Below are 23,704 nucleotides of genomic sequence, written 5' to 3'. Positions count from 1 at the left end.
GAAAACCTTCTAGAAGACGGCAGGCCAAACTCGTGATGGCACCGGATTAGAGATCCGACGTTCGAGGGCCCCGGAGCCGGTCTTCAGTTTAAAAGGTTTTTTTTTTTTTTTTTTTTTACTGACTTCACCTTGGGACGTAGACCGTGGAACTGGCCGAAAAGGGATGAGTAGTTAAATCTAACTTCTAAAGGAAAAGTTTGCCTCATCTAATCTTCGTTGCCGAAAAGGTTTGCCTCACTATTCCCGCACCTACTTATCGCCCGGACGAGCGTTCACAGGTCCGAGAACCAGACAGAAGGCCGTGAACGCCTTCAGAAAACTCTCCGTGAAACAATTAACTGAGGCGTAAGAGTTACGAGACTTGCATTGCCTCCAGGAGGGGGAAAATTAGGACCTCAGACACCGGAGGAACAACTATTAATAAGTTATATAAGACGGAGTTTACGTAAGGAAAACCGATAGGTGTATATGAAACCTACCAATTTACCGAGAATCTCGCCCGGAAACGGAGTTTGGCGGAGGAAATCGATAGGCGTATATGAAACCTACCGATCCACCGAGAATCTCGCCCAGAGAGAGCCCAAACACCAAAAGATTAACTATTAATAAGCCACAAGATAAGGAGAACCGATAGGTTTATGAAACCTACCGACTAATGAGAATCCCGGCCCGGAGACGGAGTTTACGGAGTGACATCGATAGGCTGAGGCGGTGAAACTCCACCGATTTATCGCCAAAGAGCGACTATTAATAAGCCACATGAGGCGGAGCTGACGGAGGTAAACCGACAGGCATATGAAACCCAATGGATTCATCACGTAGCCTGCTCGGGAGAGCATAGCGCACAACGCTAATCTGCCGGGTGCCAACCACTAATAATAAGCCAAAGAGGCGCGTTACTTGGAGATAAAACCGACTGCGTGTAAATAAAACCTACGGATTCATCAAGTAGCCTGCCCGAGAGAGCATAGCGCATTCTTACAACCTTCCAGTCAAGAATAAAGTCACATGAGGCGGAGTTTGGGCTGGAGATGAAACCGACAGGTATATAAAACCTACGGTTCATCAAGAAGTCTGCTCGAGGAGAAAGAGCAGCGATTTCATAACCCTTCCTCTGTGCCAAACTATAAATCCAAAACAGACCGCGCATCGAATGGGAGCTATAGATTCTGTGACCGCTGGTTTGTTGCAGGATAGCGGAGCATTCCTGCACTTGACAAAACCAGCCGAAAACGTATGAGAAAAGGGCATGCTGGAACGGATGCCGGAGCAGAGTACCGTAGCAGCCATTAGCCTAGTCAGACCAGGAAAACCCCCGGAGAAAACCGGAGAGAAAACTGGCTACAGGACAACCAGACATAAAACAGAGTCACGGAACATTCAAGCGATCATGTTTGGAACAAAATGTGGGAAGGTTAAGAACTGTTCGGAAGTGGCGACTGAGCCAAGAGAGAAAACCCCGAGGAGGATATCCTGAACGGAGTGATAGCGGGGTGGGGGAATAAACGCCGACCGCTAAACACTAAAACCGCCGTAGCAGTGGGCAAGGAGAGCCAACAAGATAATGAAACAATCAAACAGGCAAAGGAGGGGGAACGCCAAAGTAAATAAAGCAGAAGACAGTTAGGTGGAAAACGCCAACTGGCCTCTTTGATGAGATCCCAACAGTGAGGTGCGTAACATGTAGGAAGCACCACGAAGGGAAATAGTCGACGAAAAGGAAGGGGGAAGGATAGGCCAGAGGTTGTAACCCAAAGCAGCGACCAGGGGTGACAGCACTCCCGGGCGCCCAGTGACTCTCAGTGATCCCCTGCTATGTAAGCTGTGTTGCACGACAAGAGCGAGAGAAAAGGAGAGGAAGGGCAAAAACCTCTATGGCCAGGAGAGCAATGAAAGATAAAAGGAGTGTGAACAGGAGTGGGGAGAGCACTCCCGGTCACCTCCAGGTCCAGGTGGAGTGCCAACTCAGACACACCGAGGGACACCAATCAGTGCAGGAGGGATGTAGGCTACAACATGTAAATATGATAATTGTTCTCAAGCCTGCAAAGTTAACAAACTTTGAAACAAAACCAAGGGGAGAGAGAGAGCAAGGATAAAAGGGGAGAGAAGGGGACTCTCAAAACCACAAAATAACATATATAGTCGGTAAAAGAAGTGTGAACAGGAGTGGGGAGAGCACCCGGTCACCATTGAGCAAACCCAAAGAAGGATTGAACTAGATAGGCTACGCAGGTAAACCCTCGCTATTCCAGCTTAACTTATTAGGAACATTAGCCTAAGTGAAAAGCCGAAACAGGGAGAGGGTGGACGTAGGCACTATATCCAAGCCCAAACCAAACAAAGGGAAGCACCAGACATAAAACCCACATGTACAGAACGAGATCACCACATGAAACTCATACGCACAGATCGAAAGATCGTCCCTCCTTAACGATTTTCCCCAAGGAAAAAGTGTTACAGCCAACCCCTAGGCTAAAACTCAACTGAGGCGATGTAAAGGAAGGAAGCCCAGGGAGATGGGTAAAGGCAACCAATAGCCTAAAAAAATCATAATAAAACAAAAATTGTCTATAAGGTGTACATGTAGAGGATAGGCAGGCCCAACACAACATGGACGTGAAGGGACATGACCACCTCCAGTTAAATGAAAGTACCCCCAAAAATAACAAAATTCAAAAGCATCCAAGCACAAGGTAAAAATTAAATGTACCATGAAAAATCATGTTCCATACACTTAGAGAAGTGAGTCTAAAACAAGGCAAAAATAAAGCCAAAATAAGAAGCTAATAGGCCTGAGGGGGAACCACGAGCCTAAACAGCAAGACAGCACTTGACCAGGAAGGGAACACAAAAATCTGCCAAAATAAACAACAAATTATAAAAACAAAGTAAAACAAAGTAAACCGTAATAGTACTAATGAAAATAAGATCCAAAGGCTAAGAGAAGTGGAGTGACAAAAGAAGCGATAATGAGGCCATGATAATAAGCGACGCCTGAGGTGCCTGTAGCCTAAACGCCAACAAATTTCTCGTAATGAAGCCACCGATAAAAAGCGACGTTTCAGGGGTAGTTTCAGAGTCAAACGCTTAAAAATCACTCTATAATGTGAAGCCGATAAAGGCGAATGGGCCTGAGTGGGTAGCGGTAGCCTAAACGCTAAACATCACCCCAGAATAAAATCACTCGTAATGAAGCCAAGGATAAAGCTTAATGGCCCGAGGTGGTAGCTCGTAGCTCAAACGCTAAACAGCACTCGTGAGTAAATGGGTACAGAACAAACATAAATTAATCAAACCCACTAAAGTTAGGGGATCATTAATGGTAAAATATCCCAAATAAAAAGGGATAAATAAAAACACAAACAAACATGCCGACTCAAGACCAAGAGAGGTCAAGAGATTCATTTGAGAGAGATTTATGATTTGCTTATAAATCCCTTTTAATTATTAAACTAAAGGAAAATAAGAAGCCTCAATCGCCTAAAAACAACAAACACTCGGTACTCAAGTAATTGAAGAAGAACCTTATGAGATGCCATAAAAACCAAAATAGAGCACAAAATAAGGATCACAACGAAATTACGGTGAACGAAAAAACGTATAAAATGGAATGTGGCTAGTGTTGGCCTTGGTATACAGTCCATGAGTATGCATGGGCCTGCATCGGCACCTCTCTCGCTGGGACTTTTGACATTGGGAATCATAGGATAAGGTTCCGTGTTTTTGTAGTTCACCCTTTCCATACACGACTCCATCTAGTGGAGCTCGCTTCTGGGGGTAGTAACCCAGCATTTCATTTAGCTGGTATCTAGCATCGAATTACTCTAGAAATAAGTGCTGAATGGACTATTTCACTGCGACACGACCCCGATCCAGAAATGCTTATACCACTAAATGAGTGTTCATTTACAAAGTGTCTCCTATATGCCGGTTGAGCTTCAGACTGCCAACTACGGGCCGAGTTCACCCCCGCGGTCGGTTGATGAAGAGTTAGGAGGAATTTATTTCTGGTGATAGAAATTCATTTCTCGCTATAATGTGGTTCGGATTCCACAATAAGTTGTAGGTCCTGCTAGCAAGTAACCAATTGGCTCTTAGCCACGTAAAATAAGTCTAATCCTTCGGGCCAGCCCTAGGAGAGCTGTTAATCAGCTCAGTGGTCTGGTAAAACTAAGGTATACTTAACCTTCTCCCATATGCCAGCGGGTTTGAGAGTTAGCGCTTGAAGCGGAAAGAAAGTTTTTTCAAAAAATCACAGCACGCTTTAATTTTTAAGATTAAGAGTTCATTTTTGGCTCCTTTTTTGTCATTGCTTGAAGTTTAGTATGCAACCATCAGAAATGAAAAAATATCACTATCATATATAAATATTAGAATATATGACAGCGCAAAAAAAAATTTCATATATAATTGTATACGAATTGCGCTGTGAGCAAAACGGTTAAAGCTAATGAGTTATTTTTTTTTTCGTTGTATTGTACACTAAATTGCGATGATTTTGGTATATAACAAATTGTAAAACGATCAAAGCAACACGGAGAAAATATTATCACAAAATGATGCATGAATTCATAACGCACGGACGTAAAAAAAGTTATTTAAAAAATTCACCATAAATTGAAATGTGCTAGAGACTTCCCGTTTGTTGCAAAATGAAAGTAAATGATAGAATATTACTAGAATGTAAGAGTTTTAGCTTACAATTGCATTTTTCGACCATTTCGGTCAAGTCAAAGTTGACTGAAGGTTGAAATTTTGGCACTTATGATATATATGAAAATATTTCAAAACTGATAAAAGCTACAACCATGAAGTATATTTTGTTGTATTCTAAATGAAATTTTGTTGTATTTTACATGAAATTGCGCACATTTTCATATATAAAACTTGAGAAAGATAGTCTTAGAAAGACGGCTGCTTGTGCTGCAAGTAGGGCCTCTGTGAGTAGAAATTCTTCCTCTAAGTCTAAGCAAGACTCTGGTCTTGCTCTTCCCTCTACCCCAGGATATACTCTCTCCTATCCTCAGGCCTCCCTCTCATCCTCCACCCACTCCTGTGCCTGGCTCCTGTGCTTCAGACCCCGATGCCATTGCCAGCCTAGAATCTAGAATCGAATCCAAATTCAATAAGAAGATCAGTTTAGCTGTGAATTCAGGTTCAGAGATGGGGCTTCCTTACGCGTCCTGATGGACAAAGTGTTCAGCGACAAAGTGTGTTGTGACAAAGTTTCAAGTGATGTGGTAGTGAAGGAGGTGGTTTCCTGTCTTGTCAGTGCTCCCCTGCTCCTGGGAGAAGACATACAGGAGGTCCAAGGGAGGCTGGCGGGGTTTGCCCATGGGTTGCTGTCCCCTTTGTCAAACCTGTTGCTACTTCCCAGGCTTCAACCAATGACTGCCGTTGGAAAGGCATGTCACTGGATGTGCGCCAATTGTCATTGAGCTCAGATTCAGACTCTGATTGCAGGCAACGTAGAAGCTTCCTGGATTCATCCCAGCCATTGAAACGGCACGCGGATGACTTGGCTCCCACTCCCCACTGCTGATCAAGTGTCACAGGGACACCCTGGATTTTCCACTTCTGTCTTGCAGCTACAGGGTTGATCCCTCAGTGTTTGCCTTGTGTCAACTTCTGGAACACCCCTGGGATTCTCCACTGTCGTACTTGCTTAAGGATTTGAAACGTCAGAAGCATCAGTCTCAGTGCCTGTCGCCCAAACATCTGGCTTGTCTCAAGACGCCTGCTCCTGAGAAACCAGTTCTGGCTCCTGTGCTCCCAGCCTCTGCTTCCGTGCGCCCAGCACTGGTTCCCACAGCGCCAGGCACCTGCTTCTGTTTGCCCAGCTGTGGACTCTCAGCACACAGCGCCATCTTCAAGACATTCTCTTGGGCAAATAGTTCCCACCTTGGAATTGGATGACCCCTCTCTAGCCATCAAGGACCAACCATCTGAGATCTTGAGCTTCATTTGGAAAGCTCCCACTGCGAAGCTTGTTCAAGATTTGTCTCTATCTCCGGTCTCCTCGGATGAAGAGGATGCAGACCAAGATGCTTCTCCACCCACGGCTTATGCGTCTCTTCTTCATTTCCTTCTCATGAGCTATCCTGCCTTCTTTACTCCAGCTACTCCTTCTCCTGCCTCTACCTTCCTTGTGATGAGTGTTCCGGATGAACACGCTTATCTTCCCAAGATGGTACTTTTGTCTTCCTCTAGGAAAGCCATGAAGGAGATTGATGACTGGCTCTTGTTGAAGAGAGAGCAAGGCAAATCAACTTTTGCCCAACCCCCTTTCATCTGATCAAGAGGAAATATCAGCTGGACTTATTGACTTGTCTTTTCGGTCAGCCTTCGCTTTGGTCAAAGTCTTCTCATCATCAGAACTTTATCATCTAGTTGAAACCCTCTTCAGGGTTTTTGATGTACTTAGCTTTTTGGACTGGACGGCGGGAGGTCTTGCTAAGAAGATTGAGAATTTCAGGGGATTAGATGATCTCTTCTCAGCAGACCTGTTTGGCATCCTTTCTTGCGCCGGTAAAGCCATAAGAGACGGCTCTTCGGAGCTTGTGTCTCTCTTTACCTTTGGAGAAGAGAGAACTTTGGTGCTCCTTCACAGCAAAAGGAGTCACGTCTTCACAGAGATCCACCTATGCTGGACTCGGTGCATCTGTTTCCGCAGTTGATGGTTGAGCAGATCACATCGCATCTGCAGAAGAAATCCACGCAGGATCTGCTGGCACAGTCATCTCAATGCCCCGAGAGTTCTTCGTCCTCATCCTTCATCCCGGAGTTCATCTCTCCGCTTCAACAGCATCCCTTTCGGGGGAATAGACCGAAATCTCAATCAAGACCTCGCGCCAGTCTGTGTTTTCAACCCAGACCCTCCAAGAAGAACTCCTCTAAACTTCCGTACAAGAAGTGAGCCGGAAGTCCTTCGTGCCCCAGTAGGAGCCAGACTTCTTTTGTTCTGGGAGAAGTGGGATCTCAGGGGAGCAGAACCATAGATGGTCAGATTATTAAAGGAGGGCTACTGCATCATGTTTTTGGAGAACCCTCCTTTAGTATCCTCTCCCATCGCCTTGATGGCCTACTCAAAAGGCTCAGAGAGACATTTGTCCCTTTTGAAGGAAGTATCATCTCTCCTTCTAATGAGAGCCATAAAAGAAGCAGAAGACGTTCACTCTCAGGGCTTCTGCAATCATCTGTTTGTAGTTCCCAAAGCGTCAGGAGGCTGGAGACCGGTCCTGGACGTAAGCGCTCTCAATTGCTTTGTAATAACAACAGAGTTCAGGATGGAGACGAGCCAGTCAGTCATGGATTCCATTCATCTCGGCAGTTGGATGATCACACTGGATGTGCAAGATGCATATCTTCATATTCCCATTCATCCAATTTCCAGTGAGCTACATGCAATACAAGAGGATTGGCTTCTCCCAAGGGGATACAGTTTGCTCTTTCACTTTGGGCTTCTTGGCTAAGAATGAGGATCCTTCTATGCCTTGGCCTCGCTCATTCCATATTAAGAATTTACTAGATAATCTGGGCCTAAACAAAGAGGATAGGGTTCTTTGCCCAGTCAGATCACTGAGGTACTATCTGCATAGGACCCGAGAAGATCAGAGGACCCTCCAGCAACCTCTGATGTTCTACCAAGAATCCTTCTCGCCCACTTTCCAAGAATGCCTTATCATTCTTTATTAGAGACTTGATCTCCGAAGCACATTTCCGGATTCAGGAAGACACTTTTCCGTTGATCAAAGTCAAAACTCATGAATTCAGAGCAGTAGCCACCTTTCTCGCCTTCAAACACAATTTATCCCTCTCTTCTGTTCTTCAGTCTACCTTTTGGAGGTGCAAGTCGGTCTTCGCATCTCATTATTTAAAAGAAGTGGAAACAGTACAGTAAACCCCCCATATTCGCGGGGAATGCGTACCACACACCCTGCGAATAGCTAAAACCCGCGAATACTTAGAACCCTTATAAAAACACGTGGAACTGTCTATTTTGATAGTTCAAACACACACAAAACAAACTAAAAATACTTATACAGGTATTATCCTTTTTACGATGGGGTTAGGTTCCAAAAAAACCATTGTTTGTTGGAAAAAACATAATACCAAAACGTATCTCGAACATAGCCTAGCCTACACTAGGGTATTCAGTACAATGTATACATATATGGTAGCCTAGCTTATACTATAAAGTATACTCTATACATACACGGTATAGTAATTATTAATATCAGCTAATTCTGGAGGTTCATGCAAAGTGACTTATGATAATTCAAGACAAAGAGAAATAGAATAACAAACAAGAATTAGCTTAGCCTACGCTGTGGTATATTGTATACATATGCGGTAGCGTAGCCTACATTATACTGTACGCTATGTTCACATATCGTATTACACAAACGTCAACATAACAAATATGCGTCTTTTCCATGGATCTTTTAAAATGTTATGCCTTAATTCACTGTATCCAATAATATTGTATATATTTTTATATTGCTTTTGTATTATAAATTGCGATCATAGCAATCAATGTTTTGGTTCGGAAATCGTTTACATGGTGTTTATTTTGCTGTATTTAGCTCAGTTCAGAGCACTTTTCTTGCTTCTAGTTAGTGCAAATGAATCTCTAGACACTTTATATAGGTTATTTTTCGTTATACAAAGTGTTTCAAAGTTGAAATGTAACTAAAATACGTCTCGTTGTGAAATTGATTTATCTATTATTTTCATTTTTAGATGACGATGACCGTTTTGGGGGCGTTTGTTTTGTGTAAAAAAAATTCAAGATTCTGTTTGGTATTTTCACTTGATTTCATCATAATACGAGCTTTATGTATTTATCGTTTATCGGTGTAAAAATAGCAGTAATGTGTTCTTTCATGCCCAGTAGTTTTGATTAAAGTACTTTCTCTCCAATTTTAATTACGGTCGAGTTTCATCCATGTTGCCGATGCACGATAATTTACAGTATAGCTATTAGCAGCTTGAACATTGTTTTCTCAGCTTCAGCTACAACTTGCAGCTTAAATTTAGCAGTATATTTCCTTGACAATATTTTATCCATACCGAATAAGGGTATAATGTAAAAATGTATCAGTCTTATTCTGCTTAACATCATTTATGCTATAACCTATGGTAATTGTTTATTACCGTACGATGGGTGAAATACCAGGTAAATGGCTGTTGTTATCTGATTCGGTTTTAAGCAAAACAACAGTTTCTTGGTCGGTTGTTTAAGGCTGTACGCATTTACGCAAGAGTATACAGTGAACCCTCGTTTATCGCGGTAGATAGGTTCCAGAACTGGCCGCGATAGCTGAAAATCCGCGAAGTAGGGACACCATATTTACAGTATTTATTTAACATGTATTCAGACTTTTAAAACCCTCCCTTTACATAGTACTGTTAACAAACCACCCTTTACAGTAATGTACAGATATCTACAATACATACATACAGTACACAGGCACAAATGATAAGCAATAAAACAGTAAGTGAACATAAAAAAATAGAAAGATTGTTATGGTGCGTACTGTACAATTGTACAGTATTTTACTCACCACGATAGAGTTGGAAGTTACAATAAAGCCCTCCTCGTATGTACTGTTAACAGACCACCCTTTAATGTACAGAACACTTAATGCATGTACAGTACCCTAATCTAAAACAGGCACTAATATTAAAATGTTAGAATATTAAAGTATATAAAGAAATAAAGATTGTTATTGTACCCACCATGAAAGAAGTTGAAGAAAAACTTGAATGATGATGGCGATGAATTTGCTGCACAGTAGAAATGATGATGATGAAGCTGATGATGTCTTCTACTGTGCAGCCAATGATTGTATTTACGTCTCTTCAGACTGAGGTGTCTTCCTGGGACACCTCTTCAACTTCTTCCTGGGACACTTCTTCAATTTCTTCCGAAGGCATAGTAGCAGGAGGAACTGGCTCTTTTTGCGAGGCTGGAAGAACATTGTGATCGGAAGTTGCTGCCGCTGCTTCTTTTTCGATCGAAGAGCATCCTGTAGGGAGTCATGTCTTCATCGATTTTGTTGCAGAACTGCAGAGAACGAACCATATCCTCGTCCCATTCTTGTGACAATTCTTTCAGCTCCTTCGCTAGGTTGCAGAGCTTGGCAAGCCGTTCTAATGTTAAGCCTGTTTCTTCGACAACTTCTTGGTCTCTTCCTGTGGTTCATTTTCTTCCTCACTGGCTGATTTTGTCAGGTCTTGAGGTCGTCAGTTAGCGGCTGGGAATGGCAGTCCAACAACTCGTCAACGTCTTCCGTCGTCATGTCGCCAAACCCGTCACCTCCAATTATCGCAGCCAACTGCACAGATTTCCGTACTGTAGAGTGTTGAATCTCGGCAGGCGTAAATCCCCCGTCGTCGTAAACAATCTCGGACCACAACTTCCTCCAGCTCGCGTTAACGGTAGCAGGCTTCATTTCTTGCAGTGCCTTCTGGATGTTCTGAAGGCACGTGGCAATTGTGTACTGCCGCCAGTACGCCTTCAGATTGAATGTTTCATCCTCATCTTCTTGGCGGCATCCACACATGCAACGAGGTCCGCCAAGGTATTCTTCGTGTAGAGGGCCTTGAACGCCCTGATAACCCCCTGGTCCATCGGTTGAATTAAGGGCGTTGTGTTGGGTGGCAGGAACTCAACCTGAATGCCCTCATGCGAAAGATCAGTCGGCGTGTCCACCAGCGTTATCCAACAGGAGAAGGATCTTAAATGGCAAGCCCTTCTCTAAGAGATATTTACTGACTTGTGGGATAAAACACCGGTGGAACCAGTTGGAGGTCAGCATCTTCGTAATCCATGCTTTTGGATTATGCATCCAATACACGGAAGGAGATTCTTATTTTTATTTTTCAAAGCACGAGGGTTTTTCGACTTATAAATAAGCCCTGGCTTTAGCAAAAATCCGCAGCATTGCCACACATCACGAGGGTAACACGATCTTTGAATGCTTTAAAGCCAGAGGCTTTGGCTTCTTCTTTGAACAGGAAAGTTCGCGATGGCATTCTCTTCCAAAACAAACCCGTCTCGTCCATATTAAAGACTTGTTGGGCTTGTATCCACCTTCAGCGATAATATTCTTGAACGTCTCATTCGCGTAAGTTTCAGCAGCGACCGTGTCAGTGAAGCAGCCTCGCCATGCAGTGGGAAATGCTTTTCAGGCCGGCGTTTCTGAAACTTGGCGAACCATCCTTTGCTGGCGGTAAAACATCGTGTCTGAGGCTGGGAATCAGTGGATGTCCCTGCTTGAGGTTCATCTACATCATCTTCGTCGTCTTCCCTCTTCTTCTTCAGCGTGGTCGCCATCATCTTGAGGTTCCTTTGCCGCGAAATTCTCATACAACCTCAAAGCCTTGGTTCGGATGGTGTTCGTATCCAGGCTATTTTCTTCTTCCGCAGTCGGCAATCCAGATTGACAAAGCACCTTCCATACGGACGATCGTTTTATTACGAGCCGTAATAACTCGCTTTGCTGACTTGCTAAAGGTGATGGCAGCTGTCTTCCTAATCTTCGCCTCATCCTTCTTAATGTAGCGAACGGTGGATTCGATTCACTCCAAAATGGCAGGCCACGGCCACAGAACTTCTCCCTTCCTTCAACATATCGAGAAGTGTCACCTTCTCAGCAATCGTCATCATTTTCCGTTAGCGTTTAGGCTCAGTACCAGCCTTAGCAGAAGCAGAATGCTTGGGAGCCATTGTAGGGGTTAAACAAAGTTAAAAAAAAGTTCAACTTCAAACACACACTGTCACGCACAGCACTGGTAATGTAAACAGCATCTATCTACCGAGAGGCGGAAACGAAGTGGCAGCGAGAAGATGCTGCGGGTCAGAGACAAGGGAAGCTGCTGCGGGTCGGAGAAACGGTCAAAACACCATTCACAGGCGAGATTACAAAACTTGGGAGCTGATTCGTCATCTATCACCGATGGAACCAATCACAGCCCATCTTACATGCTAGTTTCAAATTCAAATATACTTTACGCTATTTTATTCTTTTTTTGTTGTAGTAGTATAGGTTTATTCGAGATGTGATTTTTGCAGCAAACAATATTATTGGATGCAGTACAAAAGATTCATGGAAAAGATGCACATTCATTACATTTGCATTTTATAATTAGTATATATGTAGCCATCAGCAGCCTTACACCATTCAAATATGACAATGTCAGACTGCATCTGATTAGCGTTTCATGTTCAGTTTAATTTTACTAGTACTATAATGAATTATCGTATGATCACATTCTCTTTTTGTTTAATTTCATTTTGTACTGAATTATATGTCATAATGCAATGAACCAACAGTACTAGCAGATATTAATAATTATTAATGGAATTAATGAAATATTTGGGTCTTCATATATCGTGACTATTTTTGAAATTTCTGGAAAATCCGCTATATATTTTCTCTTATAATATACATATGTAATGGAAAAAATCCACGAAGTCGTGAATCCTCGATAGTCGAACCGCGAAGTAGCGAGGGTTCACTGTAATGTTACTAACAATACTTTTATCATTCTCTTTTACTTTTTTAACTAGAAGATGGGATAAAGAGATGGAAGAAAAGTCGTCTAATGTAATTATGTCTCTCTCACTGCCTGATTACGCTGCAGCCTGCGCCTGTGCGAAATTTAGAAATGTTTTTAAGTATTGTTGTATCGGTATTAATCGCGTACCCCATTGCAGAATCGAATTATCGTAGGTAAATTATCGTAACTCGAGCATTACCTGAGTATTTTAATAGTTTTATCACAAAAAGTGCATTTAGTCATGAAAATACAGTAATTAGTGAATATTTCTCAGTGAAAAATACCTTGAATGGGCGAATTTTCAGCGAATAATGTGTATATATGTTCCATAGAGAAATCCACGAATAGGTAAGTCCGCAAATCATGAGACCCGCAAATACGGGTGGTTTACTGTATTTGAAAACTGCAGTACGCTTGGACCTTTGGCAGTGGCTGGCAGTGGTATTGGGGGAAGAAGCATAGGAGAGATCCTGTTTCTCTTCTGTCTCTTCACCTTGTTAAAAGGATGTCGAGTTTTTGGGGAGCCTGGGAGTATATTGTACCTGGACTGCCCACCAGTTCGTTGGATGGGTAGTGTTTTTTTTTTTTTTTTGTGTCAGGGTTGGTGGCAGGTGTTCTCTGGTTTTTTGTTATGGTACTGTGCCCAGGCCAAGGGCAACTTTTTACCTGCATTACGTCTTGTCAGCGATCAGGCACATCCTCCATTGTAAGACTCCCACTGATGTAGAGGCGACTCTCAGCTCACTGCCATGCCACTACAGGTTAAGATGAGCGCCAGTCAGAGGCAGCATTCATCTGCTGTAGCTCTCTTACCGGGTAAGGAAGCGACAAGCACTACTTCAGTGCTAGCCACCTTTTTTCTAGTTCAAGTTTTTACCACGCCTAATGTGTTGAATTAGAATAGTCTATTCATCTCACCCCCCTTGCAATGTGGGATTCAGCTAAGTAATTACTTGGTAAGTTACTTATATAAAAATGACATTTTTTTTTATAGCGTAGTCACTGTTTTGTCCTCAAGGAGTTACTCCCCATGGTGTGCTAGTGCTCCATGATGACTAGATTAGTATCAAAGAAATATTTTTCTAGCCTGGTCTTGTAGCCGTATATTGTGTCGTAATGAAAAAACTATGACGTGACAGAGTATAACGGACTCAAAGATATGAGGGCGTTTTCCCTTACCTTCAGCGAAGCTGAACCCAGTTTTTCTTATGTCAAAAAATGCAAGAAGTGACTATTGTGTATGCGGCTTTGCCATCTTGTTTACGACCAGGGAAGGCAAGAAACCAGCTCCATTACCCTCTGCTAGTGCAAACTACGCACACCACGCTTCAGTGCTCCTTACTGCTTTCACCAATAAGAAGTAAATAAACATCCAAACTCAAAAGTGAAGTGCTTATTTTTAAGGTCCAGTTGAAAGTTACGACAATCATGGCATACAAGGCAGCATTAACAGAACCCTTGCTTTATGGATTCGGGATTGACACCAGCATAGAAGTTGTTATTTCCCTTCTGCGGTCTTTTGCTCTACAAAGACCTGCTCCCAAAAGACTCCCAATTACTTGGTCCCTGAACAAGGTACTTGGACTTCTATCTACCCCTCAATTCAGCGGACCCAGTACAACCGCAACTCACAAGCTACAAAAAGCGATATTCCTGGTTGCATTAGCATCAGGAGCCCATATTAGTAAACTGGGCTCTCTTAGATGGGGATGATATATCACACAAACTGCTGATAATCAATTATTATTGTCCCCAGGACCATCATTCCTGGCCAAGAATGAGGATCCTTTAAGAAGGAAATCTCCTGTTCTTATAAGGAAACTCAATTTAGCAGACAAAACATTATGCCCAGTTCAAGCGCTTAAGGTTTACCTAGAGGTCATGGCAAACATCCCAGAATACCCGATTTTCATACACCCTAGCACGAATAAACCACTCTCTCTACAAGGGCTAAGAATAATTTTAGTGTCCCTCATTAAAAAAGCAAACCCATACTCCTTTCCTAGGTCACATGACCTTAGGAAAGTAAGTACGTCGTCGGCCTTCTTGAGAAATGTCTCTTTTGAAGAAGTCTCCGAAAGTACAGGATGGGCATCAGAGACAGTGTTCTTAAAACATTACTGCCATGAGCTTGAACAAATTCGTCTGCACTGCATGTCAGTAGGTGGTATGGTTAGTCCTGACCCCATAGGCTCTACAGCAGAAAACCAGGGGTCTTCCTAACGGGTGAGTATGCTGACTGTTGCTGGGAAAGATACGAAAAGACTGCAGCCACACCCAGCATACTTAGGTAAGTTACCACAGAACTTCACCCTAAAAATGCAAGTTCTTGTTTAGTCTCTCATGTCTTGTTACCAAAACCCCAAAAGGATTTTTAGAGTAAGGAAAGGGGCTTGAAACTTGTGGCTTGACCTCAGACCATAAATGTTTTTTCTTTGGGATGTTTGGGATTAAACTTTTGAGAGTTTAAGCTTTTTGTCACCTGCCAGTTTCTTTTATAAAGCTCCTTGAGGACGAAACAATGACTACGCTATCAAGAAACAGGTTTTGACGTAGGAAAAACCTATTTTTGGTAGTAGCTGTTGAGTCCTCAAAACCCTCCCACTTCCCTGACAAAATGCATGGGATTTGGGCTAGGGATCATCCTACATTGACCAGCAGAGAGTAATGGAGCTGGTCTCTTGCCTGCCTTGGTCGTAAACAAGATGGCAGACGCGCATGAGCAATAATCACTTCTTACATTTTTTGACGTAGGAAAAACTGGGTTCAGCTTTGCTGAAGATAAGGGAAAATGCCCTCTTATCTTTGAGTCCATTATACTCTGTCACGTGTCATAGTTTTCATTACGACACAATACCCGGCTACAAGACCAGGCTAGAAAAATATTTCTTTGATACTAGTCTAGTCGCCACGGAGTACTAGCACACCATGGGGGTTAACTCCTTGAGGACTCAACAGTGACTACCAAAAATAGGCTTTTCCTACATCAAAACCTGTTTTATAATAAAATTGAGTTTTATATATATTGTATATATATTGTACTTACCAAGTAATTACTGAATCAGAGCCGTCCCTCCTCCCCTCTGTTTCTTTTGTTCATGGACTCTGCAGCAATAAATAGAATGACGCTGCTGGCTTCTGTTGCTCCCTCGCTGCCGTTGCAGTTGACAGGGCCTGTCAACCCCGCTTTGCAACTGATGTGCTACCGCAAATTTTTTAATTTAGGATGCTGTGTGAGCATAATTGTTAGCTAAGTAATTACTTGATAAATATGTATAAAACATCATTTTATTATAAAAATGTCATTTTTCATTCGAAGGATTTTGTCACCATGTGTTGAATTTGGTCTGTTTGTCTTGGTAACTTGTCTACAAGTATCATCAAACCATGGCTGGTCATTTGTCTTAAATTTGATGACCTTTCTAGGGACATAGCGTGTTAAAATAGCCATCAGCATTTAATTCAACTTCTTGGGGTCAGGATCTAGGGACATAGTTTATTAAAATAGCCGTCAGGATTTAATTCAACCTCTTGGGATCAGGATCTAATATACATATAGCATCTGAAATATTAAGTGCCCGACAAGCTTCAATAATACAATCCCAGTTGGCTCTAGATTTCAGCCTGGCCTTTTTTCCAATGGTGGCATTAGGAATATATTGCTTGACAGATATGTCCTCCTCAATGGCGCATTGATCAGAAGTGCCTACATATTCACAGACCTTGGACTTGACAATAACTGGAACATCTGTGAATATGAGGTCTAATCTATTACCAGAAATATGTGTGGATTCCTCAATTAGCTAGACAAAGTCGGAGGATACACAGAACTCGAGCAGACCAGCCATATTGATCTGTGGAATTTGGATTTAGCCACTTGCTGTGCTTTGCATTACAGTCTCCACAAATAATGAATGAAGATTGTGAATCCTGAGATTGAGCCATACTAATCTTTTCCAAGAGACAGCCATATATAAAATCGCTGATATTTGGATTGCGGTAAATAACAAATATGTAAACATTGTAGAACTTACTCAAAATTTTAAAACTAAGAATTTCATGGCAACTACTTTCCAAATATTTCTGATGATAAATAGGTTGTATAGACGTAGTGTATGCTGTACAGCAATACCTTTCTGATGTGGGATGTTGTGACAATAAAGTCAAGGCCATCAAACCTCTGGATTAAAAACTCAACCTTTGACTTGTTACGACTTACAAGAGTCTTAGATAATAACATCAAATCGTAGTTACGAGCACAACTCTGAAGATCAAGAAAATTTGACCTTAAGCCTCGAATATTTGAGTAAAGTGCTTTGCAATTTTTCTTGCTGTAATGAGTAACAGGCCCAGGGTTCAGCTCAGTGTCTCCCAAAAGAATTAAAATTTACGACATAAAATCAGTAGCAGAACTAATGAATAGACTCGTAACAACAGTAACATTGTAAAAATAAACAAAACAATAAAAAACAATACCGTCAACAACAACAACAGTATTTACATTATTTACAAATATTCTGTTAAAAGTATATACAGGTAGTCCCTGGTTAATGGCGGCTTCGGTTACTGGCGATCCGGTTTTACGGCGCTTGTCTAGTGATGACGATAACTGGATTTTCAGCACCTATATGTGCCGATCTCCTGTTTTTGGGTTATTGGCACTGATCCCTGGTTATTGGCGCTGACCCCCAGTTATGGTCACTGATCCCCACTTATTGGCGGCACCGATAACCAGGGATTGGCGCTTTTATCACAGATTTTCAGTTACAGTATCGGCAATTTTCAGTTATCGTCACGCTGTCGGGAACGGAACCCCGCCGATAACCAGGGACTGCCTGTACAAACATCACCATGTAGAATTGAAAAAAATGCTGAAAGCAACTGGTCAACAAGGTGGGGCCAGCACACCTTCTAAGGCAAATAAGAAATCTGCCAGGTTTGCCACTACAACTAAGGGAGGACAGTCAGGTTGGATTTAAAAATTATAAAACACTCAGAAGGAAAAGATTAGGTAAAGACGAAGGTACTTTCCTGATAATCCATCAAGCAACTTTTGCTTTCTCATCAACCTGTTCTACGTAGTTTTTGAAAAAGCAGGAAAGTGAACAAAAGAGGATAGATGCCTGATTGTATCCTCAGGCAAGGGAACTCAAACCCAAGACCATGGAATTCCTCGGTACAATGGCTACGGCACAGTCCAGAGAACAAGGTTTGTATTCAGGGTAACCATCTCTTAGAAGGGTTGCATACCAAGGCTAAAGGGTCCCTTTTACCTGCTTGTTTGATTTTGGAGTGCCCTTCTCCTAGAAGAGTTGCCTGCCAAGGCTTAAGAGTCTCTTCAACCCTAACTCTTGTAGGCAGGGACATCACACCCTGAAGTGAATGTTTCTAAGAAAAGCCACATTAACCTATTACCCATGGCCACAAGTGCATCTCCAAAGTATGATATTAGGTAACGTGATCATTGGGTCTATCCATAGAATAATATTGTTTTAAAATATCAGTTCACAATTACTGCAGTAACATTGCTGTAAAAGGATTTACTAACTAATGCTTCTAAACTTAGTTAAGATAAAACTATATAGCTGCCCATACAGTGCATTTCAATACATTTCATAACTTTGTTTACCCGGCCTATTCCCAAGCACCAGGTAAAGGTTATAGGCTATGTTAGTGGGTACATAATTAAAACAATTAATTACTGTATAGGAATTACCTTACCAAATTTATGTAAAACCAGCAGGAGACCTACGGGCCCCCAGTTTTAACAAAAATAATCCTACTCATTAAAATTTTAACCCTCACAGTCTGGGCTAAATATATATTAAGTACACCCCTAGACTGGGCTAAATTCAAGGATGACCAATTTAGAAAATAACACATCAATGGTAAAAGGAAGATATGTATATGCACATGGTGTAAGAAAAAAAATTTGAAAAAAATTTTTCCTGTGCCTTCCATAGGAAATTGAAAGTGAATATTTCCAACCCTGTGCGGTGCCTCTTTTCTAAATGACAGTTGTAAAAATATGCTAATTTTACCAAGTTATAATTGTTTTTTCTAATAATTTTTTTTTATTTTGTATTTGTAAAGTTATAAATTACAGCTCACACAATATCATAACAGGTAAGAATTAAAATCGGTAGCAAATTATGAGTATATTTATTGTAAAATATTTATGAGATGTCCTGGGATGGGGAGCTGCAGTACATTCACCCATGACGTCTCAAGTCAAACCTATCTCCCTCTATCCTCTACTCAACTACTATCGTTGCTATGTAAGAATTGCCAGAAGTCGTTTATGGCTCATGGAAGTGGCCTGAATACTTTTCCCGCAAAATTTGTTCAAACTGTATGGTGCGTCAGAGGACAAACCTGGACATAGCCCCCAAAGCTATAAACAATCAACAATTGACAACGCCCGCTCACAAAGGGTTAAGAAACTAAAACTTTTCACTGGGTCCTAAAACTATGTACTTAGCTTGAGAGTTGTTATGATGATTGCATTTTTTTGGAGCAAACACTGGTGATGTGTACTCTGTGACAGACCAAGGTGAAATGAGGAAGATAGCCAACATACACTCTGTTGTCACAGCTGTGCAAGTAGGATGAAGGGAGAACTGAGGCAGCTGCTGTGGACAGGAGATAGAGCCCTCCTGTTCTGATCTTTTATATTCTGTCACTGTGCCAATAAGCACTACTCTGTCTGAGACCAACTATAAGAGAATTCTTTGAGTTTAGTTGGTCTGTCTTATGGATCCCTGGGGGGACCATGAGGGTGTAACATCTGCTACACTATCATAAAAAATAATGATGGTAGTGAGGTATACATACTTTGTCCCTGCAAGCACTGCACCAAGTGGGAGTTCTTAAAATTAGACATGAAGCTGAGGCACCGTTTGTTAAGCATACCAACATAGTTATGTTGTGGAATTACTCAAAATATCATAAGTATGTAAATACCATCAGTAACATTGATGTGATTGTCATCACAGTAATGGTAAATACAAGGCTGATTATGCCACCTCTAATGACAAAGTGTTACACTGGTAATTGTCACCCAGATATGTGGAGAAAACAGTTATGATTAATCTTTACTGAACAAATTTATAATCCAGTGAATACACCAAGCAGAAGATACTGTTAGGCAAAAATAACACCAAATAAACCAACAATGAAAATAAATAAATAATGCATAAAGGAAAAAGTTACTTAATTATGCATTACAAAACTAACAACATGAACTAGGAAAAGGAAACAGGTTTATGGTACTTATAGTAGCCAGTAAATGCAGCAAGAAGGCACCTAAAGCACTGCTGATCAATTAAGGAAAAACATCCACTAATGATAAAATATTATTTAAGAATATAGATAAAATTATGAATAATAATGAATCTAGGGTAATTATGAAGGAAGGGAGTGAAAAAAAAAAGACAAGTCCTAGATGAATACCTTGCCAGGTGGAAGTGTTCTTGAAGTGCATTTAAGTATTGTGCTGATGTACAGAGAATTGTACAGTAATTTGATAGGTTTGTAATTAAACAAATCAGTTTTATTTATAATTTAATATATTCATATGCTAAGAAAGTAATAAAAGGATGCATGTGCACTTGTTATACTCCTTAGATGTAGTATCTCATGGGACTTATAGATAAATATTATATTCTAGTACTAATTTCAATTAAAAATATTAGCCTGTTTACACTGATACTACAGTTCTAATTACTCATGTATGTCTTACTATTCTTTGGTCATGCACAGGATGCACAGAGAGTTTTAGATCGTTTTCGAGAAGCCAGCAGTCAGGGAGTTGTTGTAGAACAAGGATGTGTTACGTTATCAAATATTCTCACACATCTGTACCATAGTGGACCTGTCATCCTTCTGACAAATGCCCATTTGCTGATTTGTGAAAGATGTGCAAAAGTGATGCCCCATCTGCGATCTTGTCTTCCTTGCTCACCCCCATATCAGGGACATTACATACTCCTTATTGGGTATAGCATGAAGAAAAACTTGGTTTATTATAGAAATCCATCTTTCAAGAATCATATATGTTCCATTGCATTTAGTAGACTTGATAAAGCAAGAAAAAGTTATGGTACAGATGAAGATGTTTTATTTATATATAATCATACAAAGCCTCAGGGAACATAAGATTAATACTGAAAATTATGTGCAATGTTATATGTGAATGATATTTCACGAATCCTATGATGCCTCCTCATGTATGTTAGATTACGTTTGACCTAGATCTCAGTCCTTTAACTTTGTTGCATCAAGCATTAGTGTAAAAAAACAACAAACAACATACCAGGTTTTCATATACAATATTGTGATATAGAATGTGATCCTTAATTTTATACTGTATGTACTTATATTGTTGTATACTGTATTTAATTGTAATGGTTAAGGGCTTTAATTATGTCACAAAACTGTTGATTTTTATACCTTGAGTCAGTTTTTCATTCAGGGTCATTGTAAGATTTTTTAATTTCCTTGACAATTTGTGTTTGATACCTACTAACTGTGGTGAAGTAATTTATTTTCCACAGAAAGTTTACAAAGAATCTTTTTCATATTTCCATTTCCATTAGTTTTTCTAAAGCTAAAAAATGCTCCGAGGATCTCTCAAAGATTTTCATGAGAACATATTTTATTAAATGTCAAACTGTAAATGTTTGTTTTCCTTTGGCTTTTTCCGTTGGTGCTCATTTTATGAGTGGATCAGCTAATTTCAGCATTTTTTTTTTTTAGTTTTATGATTATTTTCACTGTTACATAATTAACCAAATATGAGTGTCAGAGGTTTAGACAGGCTATGTACAGTCATTAAAGTCATATTTATTCTTTGTCCAGCTGTCCCAGAGTATCAAGTTTTTGGAGTCACAATAAATAGGCATTAAACTATCGTATCAAACAGTATTTACTAGCTCAACCCCTAGGTCCAATTTTTGCCATATTGCATGCCAATTGTTTACTTAGAGAGAGAGTGCTCTAATGTTAGGTGTTTTACCTTGGCTCTGTTAGTAATTTGAGTAGTCTTGTGTTTTTTCTCGGAAGCTAAGGTATCTAGTGGTACTCTGAAGCTAAGTTATCTATTGGTAACGGACATAATCACTATCATATGTTTTGTGAAATCTGTAGTCAAGGTATAAGTTTAGAATAATTTTGAAAAGTATGGTCAAGGTGCAAGTTAAAAATAACTTTCAATATCGAAACAATGCTTGCCTATGTTCAAAAGGTGTCCGTAACTGCACCTGTGATTCAAAAGAATATGTAAATATTTTTGCAGTTCACAAAGGAAGGGAGAAATGTATGTAATCACTGATAAACTATGTTTTGTACATTAAAACAAACAAGTTCAAACAATAACTTAAGTTATGATAAAAAAGTTATACTCTATGGCTCTGTGCTATTTATAAATCCTCAGTCGTCCACAACAGCTGTTCTTGCAAGATTTCAAGCTTAGGAATGCTCAGTCTAATATACTAATGAACATACAGACTGGCACTGTATATTTGTTATGAAATTGTATTTTATTTTCCTTTCTGAAGAGGCTAGTCTAGTACAGAGGCACTGAAGCTTTTCAATTGTAGTTATTGGAATTTCATGACTTGTACTTAATGCTTTTTATTTTAATACATCATTATAGGATTATTTTAAATATTGCAATTCAGAAGCATTTTATGATGGAAAAACGGGTTGAGATGGAAGAGAAGATTTGGTGGAGTAAAGATAGAAAGTCGACAGACTTTGGGTATGTAAGGTGATTCAGTTTTAATAAACAAAACTTCACAAGATTTTTTAAGCTTCTTCATAGAGTGTACTGTATGTCTTTAGAACTGGGCCTGAAGATAAATCTGAGAAAAACAGAAATAATGAAGGCCGTATGCACAAAGGAATGAAATAGCACCATATTGAGAAAGAATCAATAAGGTTGAATTATTTAAATATTTAGGAACAAGGATGTCCAGTACAGGTTCTCTTGAGATGGAATTAATGAAAGACTAATAAAGGCAAATGAAACAATGGACATTCTGAATAAGATTTGGAAAGCAAAATAGACTGATATTGCATACAATAGTAAGATTACATATACTGTTAGTTTAGTACAATCTTAATTATTATATGGACATGACTCATGGAGTGACAATAAAACTGCTGTAAATCTTAAGATTTTGCTAAGTGGAGAATCAAATTTCAAGAAGAATATTTGTATTAGGAATCAGAATAAAAAATGATACTGTAAGCAAAATGTCAGAGATGTTCCATATATACTGTAGATGAGATAATGATGGCAAGAAGGCAGAGATGGCTTGGATATGTCTTTCACACTACCCCAGGGAGAGTAGTACCTGATAGTGTCAACTGGGCTCCTGTTGGAACCAAAAGAGTTAGAAGACTCAGACCTACTTGGATGAGGACTATGCAAAGGGGGACTGGAGATGACTGGAGATTTGTAGAAGTGAAGCACAGGAAAGACATGAAGTGGTGGAATTTCAGAGCCCTTGTGTCCTACTGTGTTGATGATGGTGATGTTCAGTACAGGGATAGTAATTGTACTTCATTTACCAATATATAACAGTCAAGTTAGTTTAGCATAATGAAGCACATCAGCTTTTGAACCATAAATAATAGAACCTCCTGACTTATGTCCATGATGTTTACATACAGATTATATCATAGGATATTGCTTCAAAATGCTGTTTGTTGTGCAATACACTGTTTGTTAGTGACTTTGCATTTCATTTTCCTTCTTGAAGAGAATATTAAATGGACTTATGGGCTAGCTTAGCCTATTGAAGTGTAGGCTAGCATAATTAAATATTAACAAAACATTTATTGTAGAGCTTTTGGACTAAAGGTTATATATAATTAGGTAATGCAAATTACCATAGTTAGCTTAATGTGCAATATGGTAGTGATAAAAGACCTTGGTAGTCTTGGCAAGTATGTTTTCAAGTCATCCTTCAGGCTACTATCCTAACATTGGTTATCCAGATTTCCTACTTATCTGCTACCTGTAAATCCCAAGGTATTTTAATAGCAGAGACTAATGTCTTGTATATAGGAATTACACATCCTATATATTTTAAAATAGTGCATTAATGCACTTTAATCCTTGAAAACA

At 40.3% G+C, this 23,704-nt stretch overlaps 1 protein-coding gene across 4 annotated transcripts in view; it reads left to right on the top strand.

Moving 5' to 3' along the window:
- The window catches only part of LOC136837221 (protein GUCD1), a 147,183-nt gene extending 123,874 nt beyond the window's left edge, over positions 1-23,309 (top strand). For all 4 annotated transcript variants that reach the window (XM_067101901.1, XM_067101902.1, XM_067101903.1 and 1 more), the window contains exon 4: positions 20,332-23,309. In XM_067101901.1, the coding sequence (XP_066958002.1) occupies positions 20,332-20,727 (396 nt within the window). In that variant the 3' untranslated portion in view covers positions 20,728-23,309. The remainder of the gene's footprint in view (positions 1-20,331) is intronic.
- The last annotated feature ends 395 nt before the right edge of the window (positions 23,310-23,704 follow it).

Source organism: Macrobrachium rosenbergii, chromosome 58, assembly GCF_040412425.1.
Source record: "Macrobrachium rosenbergii isolate ZJJX-2024 chromosome 58, ASM4041242v1, whole genome shotgun sequence".
NCBI classification, from domain to species: Eukaryota; Metazoa; Arthropoda; class Malacostraca; order Decapoda; family Palaemonidae; genus Macrobrachium; species Macrobrachium rosenbergii.
Note: the sequence above shows the minus strand (reverse complement) of the source record. Positions and strands in the feature narration are given on the sequence as shown.